At 38.7% G+C, this 15,012-nt stretch overlaps 1 protein-coding gene across 2 annotated transcripts in view; it reads right to left on the bottom strand.

Moving 5' to 3' along the window:
* Window positions 1–15,012, bottom strand: part of CORIN (corin, serine peptidase) — a 224,284-nt gene that overhangs the window by 8,453 nt on the left and 200,819 nt on the right. For both annotated transcript variants that reach the window (XM_058670142.1, XM_004579119.4), the window contains exons 17-19: window positions 7,498–7,614; window positions 5,179–5,228; window positions 4,850–5,024 (exon numbers count right to left, since the gene is read on the bottom strand). In XM_058670142.1, coding sequence (XP_058526125.1) covers window positions 4,850–5,024; window positions 5,179–5,228; window positions 7,498–7,614 — 342 coding nt within the window. The remainder of the gene's footprint in view (window positions 1–4,849; window positions 5,025–5,178; window positions 5,229–7,497; window positions 7,615–15,012) is intronic.

The following is a 15,012-nucleotide window of genomic DNA, read 5'->3' as shown; positions in this document are numbered from 1 at the left end:
ATATATATTATATATATATTACACACACAAGGGAAAATTATACCTTTTATAAGCTGGTACAATGGCAAAGCCACCACCTTCAGTACCAGCATCCCACTTGGGCTTTGACTCAAGTTCTGACGGTTGTAACCCAGCTCCCTGCTAATGGCCTGGAAAAGCAACAGAGTGGCCCAGTGTTTGTGTTTCTTCACATATACAGCGAACTAGGAAGAAGCTCCTGGTTTGGGACCTGCCCAAATCAGTTCCAGCGATTTTGGTCACTGAGGAGTGAGTCAATAGATGCAAGCTTGATTTCTAACTGTGATTTTCAAATAAATGAATCTTTCTTAAAAGTTGCCCTTTACAAGACTTCAAAAACGGCACAGCTATATTATGCTGTTGCCCAGTCTGCAACAAGATATGACACCATAGTATCATTTCTGTTCAATAAATAATTGAATAAATAATTCAATAAATCTTTTAATATGACACTTTGTTTTTGGTAATTTTCAAGAATTCACAGACACAGTGAATAGACTAAAGTGAGCACAAACCTATGTGTGAAAAGGCAGGAATCTATCAGGCTGCAAGCCCTGACCATCCCGAAGGCTGTCTGTCTCAGAACCAGCTCATTACTGTCCTGCTGAAATGTTTATGTGGCCTGATCTTCCAGGCCTGGATTTGATGAAAAACATTCACACATGTCAATACTGGCTACAATATTCAACATACACAACAAACAAACTAGATTGGCAGCCTGGATTCTTCATTATTGCATCATCTCTAGCTTTCTAAGTGTATCTACACTCATTTTTAAAAATACCCTTATCACCAACTAAAAGATTTATACTAAAATCTTTATTACACATTGAGAGAGAGAGAACTGATTTACAGCAGACAAATGACTGAAGTCGTAAAAGTAGCAAATGATAACAGACTAGCATACGGTCATTTAAAATAGTAGACTGTAGCTTTTCCACCACCTCCTTTGAAACAAAAGATCCATGCATATCAGCCAAGGAATGAAGCACAGGCCACAGGAGGGAAAGCAGCCAGGGAAGGTCATGGGCGAGGGAGACCAGGGAAAAAGGCAAAAAGATGCGTTCCCTTTCCTGAATATACCTCCTTGATATGATGGGGAACTCTCAGTGATAAAACTACAGCAAGCCAAAAAGGTCTCTTCCCCCATGATTTAGATAAAGCAAGAGAATAAAAAGGATCAGGTTTTAGAATGTTCTAAGAAAAATGTGTGACACATCCAGAGACTCCTTCAGCAAATATGGGTTATCAGAGTTAGTGTCACACTAAATAACAGAAAATGACGACATAATGACCCCTGAACTTTGAAACTGTAATGTCCAGCACAAAAGAATGGCATGAAACCATAGCAATTGTCAGAAATTCTTGGTCATATAATGGGCAGGAATCTGAGAAAAAAAATCAGGAAAAATTTAAACAAGACTTCTGGGTAAAGTTAAAAAAAAAAAAAAAAGAATTGTTCTCTCTGGCAGTAACCCTACCACAGAGTAAGTAAAGATGAAAGCACAAATGTGATTTGTTAAGAAAAGTAAGGAAAATATTTCAAGAAGTTGTAGTGAGCACACACTGGGAAGGTTCCTGTCAGTTGAAAATTCACCACTGGGTTTGGTAAAATGGATGTCAGAGTTTTCCTAAGTGTCAGTTTTGAATAGTTCAACTGGAATAGGTTGAGGAGAACATTGAAAATGAAGAAATGAAGACAGGGAGTGTCAGAAATTCTTTTTAGGCTCTTTTTTAATCAGAAATACATCAAGAGTTGAAGATGAATACTAAATCAAGAGAAAAAAATTAAGTTTATGATAAAAAATGGCTTTTGAAGGGAATGATCCAGAAAAAATGAGAAAATGATGTAAACTAGACATGGTTTTTTGATATGAAGCTCTTGAAAAGATGAAAAGGGATGTGATTGTCCTCATGCAGGAATAGGAACACACCTCTGATCACAACACAAGACAAAGTAGGGAATGTGACCAAAGCTACACACTCTGAGGTTTGGAGAGAAAGGAAAAGCTGTCAAATAGTTGTCTGTGAGGGTAGGAAGGTGACTTGACAACTAGGGTCTATTGGAATTGTCCCACTGTGTTAAATACTAAGACACGTGATCATATATCTGACATGAACTCAGTTAGCAATCTGGTGAAGGATATTATTCAGTGAGGACCAGCTATAGCACAGGTGCAATGCACATGAGTTACAGTAGCAAGACTGGAAGAAACAAGTCTAAGACATGCCTAATTCACAAATCAGTCTGATTAAATCCAATGGAAGATTTTGCTTTTACAAGTCAAACATGAGAAGGGAATCTCCCAAATTTTGGAAGCCCAAGAAACTGAGAACAACCCAGTTGGCTTAGGCCAATTGTTTCCTGCATTCTAGGCCTGAAAATTTCCACCTGAAGATGACAGAGAACATCTTCACAGGGAAAAAGCAGTGGAGAGCAAGTGGCCAGATTAGGGTCACTTAGGAACCTCGAATCCAGGCTTCCTCAACACTCCAAGGAAGATGTGAGTCCAAAATGGAGGATTCCCCTCTAAGCGGAACTTAATATCAATGGGAATAGAGCTATAACCCTTCAGATACCTGGAACAGAAAAATAAATGGCAAATGACTGGCAGCATTCATAAACACCTAGAAGATAAATAACCCTAAAGATGCAACATAGTCTCAGTAACAAACAGATCAAGCTTCATCCTCACTTTCCTGAGTGCATTGCAAGACTGCTAGAGGTCAGGACAGGATGTCAAACAAGGACAGATGTTTTCTTCTGTGAAGAAATGGGAGAAGGAGTTGTCTGGAAGGATGCAGGGGTATATTCCTGAGTGCTATGAAGTGGAGCTGATGTTGGCAGTTACGCCTTCCGCTAATCTTCATTCTATTTATAAAAAGAATTATTTTTCTTTGAATGGCAGAGTAAGAAAAAGGGAGAGAGAGATTTTTCACACAAGGAGCCACTCTTCAGATGGTCACAGACAGAGGTGGATCAGGCTAAAGCCAGGAACCAAGAACTTTATCCTGGTATCACATGTGGGTACAGAGACCCAAATTCCTGGGTAATCTCCCGCTTCTTTTTCCATGTTATTATCAAAGTGCTGAACCGGAAGGGGAGCATCCAAAACTAAGAACTGATGCCTATAGTCAGAATCACAGCTGGTGACCCAAACTGATACGCCACATGCAGGCTCCACGATCTGGATTTTTGGGTAATGTTCTTCCACAGTACCAAACAGCACTAATATATGAATATAAACAATGATATTCCTGTTGCTGTTCTTCCTGGTGTAGTCCAACAAGAAGATATGGAAATGAACTTCAAGGTCTTAGTGAAAGGACTGAAATGAGAAATCCAAAGAACTAGGTGGGCTGGAGAAAGAAAGTTGAGAAGGAACTGAATGGACTGGGTTGATTTGGAGAAGAAGTGTTCTTGTTCTAACAAGGAGCAGTTGAGGTAGAAATCAAGGCATGAGTGACATGACAGGGTTAAATGTGGGGCCAGGAAGTGGGGTGGCAAGTCATCTCAGATGTCTTACCAGAGAATTATGTGCTGTTGACCACTGCTAGTTGTGTGCCATCCAAGGAAGTTCATTCTCAAATTTTGTAAGTCAGGAAAGTGCTTATTAAATTACCCCTGAAAGTTGGGCTTTCTTCCTTAGAACTTTTGAAGTTGAATTGTTGTTAGGGCATAAGGGACTTATCTGGTTAAGTTAGTATCTCATGTTTCTAATTTTCATTTGGGAATTTTTAAATCCTTAATGGACCCCCAAATTTGTCCTCTTTTCCACCAACATAATAAGAGAAAGTCTGTGAAGACCTCCAGATAATTCATGCTGCACTTTGTCAAAGTATGGGATCAGGATGTGAAATAAATCCCATTAATTACAGCAATGATGACTCCAGCAGAGAGCAAGGCTTACAATTAAAAGTTCTGTGAAGTTTGCAGAGCCACTGGAGAGATTATATAATCGAATCATTGTCATTAGCACATACTCAAGCAAGGCTTGTTTGAAGTTGGGTAATTTCTAACTTCTTGTGGATAGGCCAGGTCCCTCTTGACAGTTGAGTTTAGTGTGGCATGAAATTTCATCGAGGCCTTTGATATCACATCCATTTCCTTAATTATAAACATGTATTTCTTCTCTATTGTAAGATCTCTCCCTTAACTTCACAGATCTGTCAGTAAAAGAGGAAACTTGGATGCCACATATGGTAATAACAGAAGTGGTGTATTAAACTGGATTAACTAGCATTTAAAGGATGGTTTCTCTTAAACCATTGGATTTATTTGGGTAATCATGTCTTGCTAAATATACAATTGCTAGTATAATCTGCCTTTCCTGGAGTTACAAATCAGAATTGGAAAAAGACATTTAGAAACATCTGCTCCCTTCCAAAACAATTGCATTTCAGTATGGACTGTTTAGCACACTTCTCATCATTCTGGTCTTACACATTAAAGGATCTCAAGAGAGGTACCAATTTTATTTTCCTTATTTTTCCCCCAAAATAAGCAATCATATGCACATTTCAATTTTATTATTACTTGCTGCCTTTTGTTCTAATGACTTGAATGGCTATATCCTAATTAGTTTACCATCTCAAGGAATATATATATATATATATATGTATATATATACACACACACATACACACACATATATATAGGATGGCAACACTGGGTAGAAAACTAGGCAGATAAAGGTCTGGGTGGTACATTGAGCTGTGACTTCTGCACCCAAGGTATTTCACCATTACACAAGCCCCTGACAAATTCTCTGAGATGCACTGATTCAAGCACAAGGAAAGGAAAAAAGAAAAAAGGAAATGTGCAACTTACCCCTCAAAGCAGTGAGCAACAGTCAGAACCCACTTTCTGGCAATGAGGACACAGCCACAGATGTGTCCACTAGGTTCACTCTGCAGAGAGCATTGCCACGGCCACCTGCCAGGGCGACTTGTCCGACCTCCCAGGATCCTCTTGTACATGCGGGCAGCAGGGCGGCGCCCACAGTCTGCCAAGGAGCAGGAGAGAGTTTGTGATTGAGTCGCTGCCAATCCCAGCGAAAGGCTCAGCTCTTTGTGGTCACGTACAAGCAATCAGTTCTCAAAGAACCAATTCGGTCTAATCAGGCTCACTTCCCGCTGCTACGCAATTAACGTTCTTACCTTGTTTAGCACACAGAAGAGAAATCCTACTGGCGCTCTCACAGGACTGCCTACCATTCGAAAACACAAACAGGCACAAATGAAACTAGGTATTTACCTTCAATTGAAACATTCTACCAATCATAGATGAGACACTGGCTCAACTGTTAGAAACGGTCACAGTTCTTTAAGCGATAGTTACCCTCAGAAGAAATTCTGACCATGTTCGGCTCAATATATCATCATCTTAGGGAGAAGGGTATACAAAAATTGTGTATTTTACATTAAATTATAATACAATTTCACAGTTGTGAGCACAGAAACTATTTGAACACGTTTCCCACGTCCTGGGGGATGACATAATCCACAAGACTGACTCAAACCATGATTTGCCCAGCAGCAAAGAGGGGCAAGTCAAGCTGCAGCTTAGACTCTACAGTGGAAGAGAGCATGTCTGATTTTTATGACAGAGAACGTCTGTGCTCTCTAAAAATCAAGAGTGTGATAGTAATGAATTACTACTTTGAGATTTTTTTAAAAAAAGAACAAGATATTTAGATTGGAAGGAAAATCTTACCAAGATTCTCAAGAATCATGTTTTGAATGTATGAGGTGGTGACGGGAGGAATGGTGATTAAGCTTATTCCTGTATCTCTGGCTGGCATGATCAGAAATGTAGGTAGAACCGAGAGGAGGTGTAGGTGCGGGAGTGGAGCAATCTAAAATCTAAGCTACACGGTAAAGGCAGAAGCACAAGGCACATTTAAGGAACTCTCATTATAGTTCCACAGAACTCAGTTTGGGGTAGGTTAAATTTTAATCAGCAAATTTCCTTTCAATCATGAAAACTGTATTCACAGTGTAAATTTAAAAAGGAAAAAGAATCACGATGCTTCCAAAATTACTGTGACATTCTTAGAAACCTAGAACTTAGATTAAAAAAAAAAAAATCAAACCCTAAATGCCATAATTGGTTTCTGTGTGATTTGTTTTGTTTTCATCTTTACTTTCATTTCCTACTAAAATGTCACAGGGCATATATAACACTTGTATATACTCCATTAGGTGATGCCGGGAAATTTCACATGCTTTCTACCTTCCCACATGCTAGAGTCTCTCGTTCGTCTCTGTATCTCATTACCTTGAATCTCTTGGTGGCACTCCCCACTATCTAAAATAGGTTTTGTATACTCCTAATTGCTGTGTATTCACACAATACATGCTGCTTGAGGTCAGGGCCCTTGTTTCACTTCATTCACTTCAACAAACCCTCACCCCCCTGCCCTGAACCTAGCACTGAGAAGATACTGAATTGTTAGTCATTATTTACTAGATTCAAAAACAATAGCTTTTAGACTAGAAAAGGTCAAAGACCATCTATTCTGACTCTTTATAAAAAGCTATAGTTATATTAAAATCACACATCTAGTTAGTAATCCAGGTTGGCCAGTTAGCCATTTAGAATTCACTTTTGTGACCTGAAAAGATCTTTTGCGTTTCTTTTGTGACCTGAATTCTTCATTTATGTGACCTGAAAGGATCTAGCAGATATTTCCAGGATGAAGAAATAAATCACCATGTTCAAAGATGCAGGCCAATATTTTGGAGGATTGCATCAATTGACACATATTCAGACACTTGACAGCAGTTTCTATGGGGAAACTATCTAGACATTCTAAAGAAAACCAGTCCACCTTCCTGAGGTTTTCAAGTTTTGAGCAAGTTACATAAATATTTTAAATCTTTAATTCCTCAACAGTAAAACAATTATCTCTAGCTCGCACGCCTACGGTGAGGATGAAATGAGTGAATTGATGCAACACCTCTTTCTATGCCTACAATGAAGTATGAGGTAGATGTCAATTTGCTTAATTTATCTTTCTCCTATTGTCCACTTAATAGTAAAGTTCAAGATGCCAGGATTTGGACTAAGCATTTGTTTTCATGGTTGAGGGTGGAAACATAATGTTGTGGCAAAGTGGGGTTAATCCACTGTTCAGGTGCCTGTACGCCATATTGGAGTGTTGGTTCAATTCAAGTTCAGGATACTCCACTTCTGATCCAGCTTCCTACTAATGCACCAGGATGGAGTTCCTTGTTCTGGCTTCAGCCAGACTGAAGCCTAGCTACTGTGGACATTTGGGGGGAGCAGCAGCACACACAAGCTCTCCTTCCCTTCTTTGTCACTCTCTACAAGTAAATAAATGGTGAAAAAAAAAGTACAGCTAGGACACACACATATTACAATTGGATCATCTTAAATTAGAAATGGAAGATAGATGATGAACAAGTTCCTCGCCAGGACCTAACTCTCCACAGCTCTTACAAAAGAGTTCTTACCCATTTATCAGCAGTTCATGCAAAGTGGTTCTGTTGAAGCTCTCCCAATTGGAGCGTAACATCAGCCACTGCTGGTCTTTGTCCTGTTCCTCTATCCGCTGGGTCACGGATGGTTCTCTGTTACAAGACAAACACCAGATAAACATACAAGGCTCAATGATTTTTAAACATCACTGAACACTCATTCTGTTTCATAAAGAAGTATTAGGAACAGGTGTTTCATTTCACTATTTAGATGCTGATTAAAATGCTTGTACCCTGGCCTCAAGTGATGGCTCAATGACTAAGTTCTCATTTTGCAAGAGCCAGGATCCCATAGGGGTACCATTTTGTGTCCCAGCTGCTCCACTTCCCATCGAGCTCCCTGCAGTCTCCGAAACAGAAAAAGAAACAAGACAGAAGGCAGATGCTTTGTCGGTACAAGATAAATAAAGAGTAGTCAGTCCATTAAGAAAACTCCAATCAGGTAGTTTCAGTTCTTTCCAAATTGCAGATGAGTTCTTCCAATGACAGCTGAGGGTGACAGGAATGTGTGATGATGCAGAAGTTGATGTGGATATGGGACCATTCCCTGGGGGAAGCCTTCAGAAAAACATGTCAGTATTCATTCAAAAGAATGGAAAACCAAAGGTCCCTGGAAATATTGAAGTTCTTGTAACACTACTTTGTAAAGTGAAGATGGCAAAGGAAGGGGAGAAAGATTTTATTTGTTGGTGCTGAAATAAACATTCCATTTTTTATTATGTAAAAACTATTGCAACTACATAATAGAAAACAAAATGAACATTCCTTTCCCCTGGGGTGGGGGAAAAAATCTCTCATGATTTTTAAAAGGTAATAGGAATGCACTCTAAAGAGAACACTTAATGGTGGAACAAATACCAAACACAGAAAGCAAAACAGAGTTCTAATCATTTGATTCCTAGGCAAAGGGCATAAACCCTGTGTAAAAGGCCATAATAACACTTTAGTTAATTTAGGAAATTAAATGAACTATTAGATGATCAAGGACCTCACAACCTACTATAGGAATAATTTTTCTTTTGCTCGATCAAAATGAGGATTTGTCTTCCTATCAACCACGGAAATGCTTTATATTTGAAGCGAAATGAGCTAGAAAGAAGAGATCAGGGACAACATTGTGCTAAAGTGGCTTAGGCCACCACCTACAGCACCAATCCTGGCCACTGGGGAGTGAACAAAGACCTAGGTCTCTCCCTCTCTGTAACTCTGCCATTCAAATAACTAAGCCTTAATTAAAATGTCAGGCTGCACTCAGTAGTCTAGTAGCTTTCCAGATGCCAGCATCATGGAACAACCTGTAGGCTTCCTACAGCCATGCATTTCACCAGCAGATCCAAGGGAGGATCAACTCCAAATTTTGTTTAATCAAGTTATTCTGGAGGCAGGTATCCGCAGAGCACCATGGGACTTCATCATGAGTACTATGAAGCCTACGACTTGCACTGACATTGAACAGGAAAATCACTGCAAAGAACATTCCAGCCTGTTACTGCACAGCTCACTTGCTGAAAGTCCAGGGAAGCTTTCCGCAGGGCACTGCACAAGAGGGGGTGTTGTGTTCCATTCGTTGGCTTCTAACAAGAAAGGCATTTTGTCCTGAATCTGTTAGATTAGGTGGAAAGTTACAGAAACTCATCAGGGAGATTCGGGTATTACAAAAATTGGTTTTCCAAGAAATTCTTAAGACTTGCCTGTTCCTCTGAATAAGTCTTTTAGCACTAGAAATGTCACCCTACAGACCAACTCAAAGAAGTATTGACCCCATATGAGTTCTTTGCTTAGACTCCATACAGATCTAACCAACTGAAAGTTTTAATAAATGCCTGCATATGTGATTTATCACAAGCAAAATAACCTACCCTTTACATAGTTAACTTTTTGTAGTAAAAACACTTAAAATCAAACTATCGTATCACAAACCAGTTATCACTATCACCACCATACTGTACTTATCGAAATTATTCATACAGATACAAGTAGCTGAATCTTTATACCTTTCCAATAATTGTCTCCCAGGATCCCAGCACTATTCCCTGCAGTCCCCATCCCACTCTCTGGTTTTATGAACTCTTCATTCCCATGTGTGAGATCACAGGGTATTTTGTCTTGCTTGTTTCATCTAACAATGTCCTCCAAGTTCTTCAATGTTATCTCAAATGCAGAATTACCTTCTTCCCAAAAGCAGAATGATCTGTGTTGTATCTGTCATATTTTCAGTATCACCTGACAACAAACATTTCCAAAGCTTGTCCATTTTCAATAATGCTGCATTGAACTGGGAGTACAGATACATCTGAGATGTGGACTTCACTTCCTTTGTGAGGAGTGAGATTCCTCAATCATATGATAATTCATTTTTAAATTTTCTAATGAGCTTTCACATTGTTCATTAAAAATATTCCTATCACCAATACATAAAGATTTTTCTTCTACCTACTCACCAATATTTTAAAAATATTGGCCATTTTCATAAGAATCATAACAGGTGTGAAGCCTAATTTTTAATCTGCATTTCTTTCATAATTGATGATGCTGAGCACCCCTGTACTTACTGTCCATTTCTATGTCTTTGGGGAAATATCTGTTCAGGTTCTTAGTCTATTTTGCTATTGATGTATTCATAGGATTGAGTTCTTGGGCATTTTCAATATTAACCTCAACAATCTAAGGACTTTAAAAAAATATGTACATGTTAAAAATAACACTGAAGAGAAAAAATTGTTTTCTGTCCACCCACTTACAGAAAAACAATGACTAAATAGTATTCAGAAATACTCAAGTATCCCTACCCAGCTTTTCCTATGGTTCATGTTTATATAATTCTTTGTCTACATATATTGCTGTATGTTACTGATATTTTCATTTAGTGATTTATCTTGGAAGTCTTTCCTTCATCATAGCCAACATGTTCACTAATTTCTATATGAAAAGAAAGACTAACTTGATTATTTTTTATGGAATCCACTCAACGCTGTGAAGTAAGTTTTATTACTCCCTAATTGTTGGCATGAAAAAAAAATTGAGGCAAAGAAAAAAAATACTAAGTAACTTGCCCAAGGTCACACAGCAAGCAGATGGCAGAGCTGGTAACTGAATCCATATGGTCTGATGTCCATGTGAAACTTCCTACAGGGACCTCCTACATTAACAGCGTGTGCCATGTTCTACAGCTGCACAATTTTCATTATATAGATGCTTATACACCCACTATACCAATCCACATCCTGCAATTGTAGGTTAGTTTCAGTGTTTGGCTAGAACAAAACGGGACTTAATATTTGCAAACATTTACCTTTGCCCACATGCACAAGCCTGATTTTAGAACAAATTCCTAGAAAGAAAATCATTGAACGTAAATGTAAAGCTTTGATTAGTAGAAATTTCCCCTTCAAAGAGCAATTCCGATATACATAGTCTTCAATGATGTATTTTTCCACTCTTAAAGCCATATGCATAATTTAATCATAGTAGAAAAAGGTATGTGGAACTTAACAGCCAAAAATTGTGATGACTGGCATTGCTTTTGACTTAAATAGTTAACATTTTTCCATATTATATCAAAAGACAAATTAAAGAAATCCTGTTGTGCAGAGAGCAACAGAGCAAATGGGATTTTGTCAAGGATTAAACATCAAAGTCACTACATCTTCAAAGAGTTTGTGCAAGGAATGCAGACTCAAAATGCTTCAACTGCAGTCATCGAGTCAAATCCCAAGCAGGAAATTTAGGCAAAAAATATGATGCAAGGTCTGGAATGAGAGTTCAAATGGAGGCCCACAGACCATATGTTTACATATTTAGATGTGATAAATCAAATTAAAAAGCTGTCAAAATGTGTTCTACTCCTGTGTCTTGACAAATATGTCTGCTTGTCCCAAATGAAAAATCCCGAACTCCCTGGAACAATGATTCTCCAATATTGGCATTTAGAAATTACCTGGAGGAAACCTTACAACACAAATTGCTATCCTCATCCTTAGAATTGCTGATTCCCTTAAGTTGCTGATGCATCCCAAAACTGGCCTTTCCATCAAGAACACAGATGATGCTAGAGCTGCAGGTCAGGGACCATACCTTGCAAACACAGCTCTAGAATGGAGAAGCTCCAGGTCAACTAAAGTCCATGGCCAATAGCCACCATACCCCATGGGTGGATGAACTGAAGTCCATGGCCAATAGCCACCATACCCTATGGGTGGGTGAACTGAAGTCCACGGCCAATAGCCACCACACCCTATGGGTGGGTGAACTGAAGTCCACGGCCAATAGCCACCATACCCCATGGGTGGATGAACTGAAGTCCACGGCCAATAGCCACCATACCCCATGGGTGGATGAAGGAGGCAAAACTGGTGCTACCAAGAATCAGTCTCTCTCTAGGCACTATTAAAATTCTGTATGAGGAAATCATTTATTTTACAGGCATCCTATGTACTGCAGGATAGTTAACATCAGTCTTGGCTGCTACTACCCCTTGCTAAGGAGCCTCTCAACACATTGGGACTGAATCATGAACATTTAGAGACAATTTCAAAGTTACTTTATGATTAGTAATAAGTTATCTCATGCCTGTGTCATAATTATATTGTGGTTACTTTAAAAAATACATATCAACCTGTATTCCCAGAAAATCAAAGGCTTTTTTATTCTGGCCAGCAAGAAAGCAGTGCAGAAATCATTTATTGCTGGTGGGAAATGACCTGAGAACAGTAGTCAGGCTCAGAACCTGATGTTAGGGGTCCAGCATGGAGGCTTGGTGGGTAAGATGCCAGCTGCAATCCTGAAATACCATATGAATACAAGTTCAAGTCCTGACTGTTCTACTTCTTTCTCCTTTTTTAAGTATTTTTATTTGAAAGGCAGATTTACAGGAAGAGTTCTTTTATCCACTGGTTCACTCCCCAAGTGGCTACAGAGATTGGACGTGAGCTGATCCAAAGCCAGGAGCCAGGAGCTTCTGCCTGGTCTCCCACACAAGTGCAGGGTCCCTAGAGTATGGGCCATCCTCTACTGCTTTCCCAGGCCACAATCAAGGAACTGGAAGGGAAGTAGAGCAGCTATGATACAAACCAGCCCATAAGGGATTCCAGCAGACGCAAAGCGAGGACTTAATCCACTAGGCTCTCATGCTGGATCCTGTTTCACTTCTGATTATCTCCTTGCAAATGTTACTGAGAAGGTAATGGAGGATGGTTCAAAAGCTTGGACCCTTAAACCCACATGGCAGATCTAGATGCTGCTCCTAGCTTCAGGGTTATCCAGCCCCAACTATTGTGACGATTTAGGAAATGAATCAGTGGATGGAAGATTTGTCTCCCCCTCTCTAACTGCTTTTCAAACAAATCTTCAAAAAAAAAAATTCACAGTTGGCCCTTTAATGTCTTATGTGGTAAAAGAAAAAAAAAAAAAAAGCTATCTGCAATTCTAAGCATCCAGTTCAGAACTCACTCTTCCACAAAATATCTTAAAGATTTTCACCTATCTTTTCTCGAATCTGGACATGTTACCCCTATTGTTTCCTATAAATTAGATGAACTAATCATGAAGGATGGTTAATTTTCAAAGAGAAGAAATTTTCACAGGAAGGTGTTAAGATTTCAGAGAAAACATGAATGAATGCTACTGTTAAATCATTTATCTGGTTAGATAGCTTAGTTGACTAAGAGTGAAACTGCCATCAACAGAAACGCTGGAAACATGCAGCTGCCATTGTGGCATGGCAGGTAAAGTCAACCCCTGAAATGTTAGTATCCCACAGGAGCATTGGTTCTTACCCTAGCTGTTCCATTTCCGATTAGGTGCTCTGTAAATTAGGCCAGGGAAAGGCAATAGCGGAAGGCCCGATGCTTGGGCCCCTGTCACCTACATGGCAGACCCAGAAGCAGCTCTTGGTTTCTACCTGGTCCAGGCCTGGCCATTGAGATAACTAGGGGGTGAACCAGTAGATACAAAATCTGTCTCTTCCTCTTTTTATCTCTTCCAAATAAACAATTTTTTTAAAAAAAATGTTTAAAACAGACCAGAACAAGTGTTGGTGAGCATATAGAGAAATTGGAACTCTTCCCACATTGGTGCTAGAGGTATAAAAATGGTGCAGCCCTTTGGACAAAATTGGGAAGCTCTTAAATAGCTAAAAAAAAAGTTACCAACCGCCCCCAGTAACTCTATCACACTTGAGAATCAAAGAGAATATTTGTTTAAAAACTTGCCCATGAATTTTCATAGCATTATTATTCATAGAAGCTAAATAGTGAAACAACCCAATGCCTATCAAAGAATATATGAACAAAAGTGATTATATCCATTCAGTGAAATATTAATCATCTTTTCCACGATTAACATGTACATAGATTACCAGCAGCATAGATTACATTTACTTCTATAGGGGACTAAATCTTTTTTTGAACTTCATGGAAGTAAATAAGGAAACTATACTCAAGTAAATAGTTCTTACATGACAAAGAAAACAGTTAGAAATATTTTCCTGAGAAAAAAACTCTGAGAATAAATTACAGTGTAAATCCTTACATGAGGAGCAGGTAGGGACTTTTAGATCATCCCATGGGTGCTGTCTGTGGTTTTGCCCAGGAAGCAAGCATCTTTTCAAGTATTTTCTCGATAACCAATTTAAAATAGTAAGGCATAAAATCAAATTGCAACTAAGTCCATAAAAGAATATTTGCCAAGATAGTGGGACACAGACACTCTTTTCCAGATGTTCTAACTTTGTAAAGAAATAGCTTATGGGGCCGAGAGACAAGAATATTTCCTTAGATTAACCTCTGTAGACACCAGATAGTTCAACTAAGGATTTGGCAGATGGAGAGGACAGTCTAAACTGACTTTAATGTTGATTAAATAAATATCCATAACTTGTTGATAATGAACATACAAGTAGCAAAGTTGATGCACTGTCATGGGGATTTAGGGGTTTGATTTATACCTCTGCCTAATCAGCCATCCTATTTCCAACTGGAGTGAACTCTTTAGACTACCAAAGATGAAAGTAAAAAGCCTTTCAGATATAACAAAGATCTCTAAATCTCCTTTAGACACAAACTTACTTGAGAGCCTACCACTTGTATTGCAAGACATGGGAAGCATAATTTGGGCTTTAAGAAATCCTGAGTGTTTTTAATCAACTGCTCTACCATGAAAGCTTTTTAATAGAATCCTTGAAAATTGTGTGATTTGGTGTAGAACTGAATTCTTAATGAACTATTTCCAGAATTTTCCCCTTCCAATAGGTATAAGACCCACTTGCAATTAGGATATAATGAATCTGGGGGTCCATTAGTTCAAAGCTATTTACTGAATGGATATGTAAATCAGTGATCTAATTTACAGTATCAAGATAAATAAGCTGAGTTTTTTTCTGATACAATTTTGGAAGGAATATCATGTGCTATGCTTTAAGCTTAAACGTTTGTCAAGCTATTTTCAATACACCAGTTAGTTTTAGGATGGCTTGTCAAAAGATCTTTTCCGATT

The sequence above is a fragment of the Ochotona princeps genome, chromosome 11 (genome assembly GCF_030435755.1).
Source record: "Ochotona princeps isolate mOchPri1 chromosome 11, mOchPri1.hap1, whole genome shotgun sequence".
Classification (NCBI taxonomy): domain Eukaryota; kingdom Metazoa; phylum Chordata; class Mammalia; order Lagomorpha; family Ochotonidae; genus Ochotona; species Ochotona princeps.
Note: the sequence above shows the minus strand (reverse complement) of the source record. Positions and strands in the feature narration are given on the sequence as shown.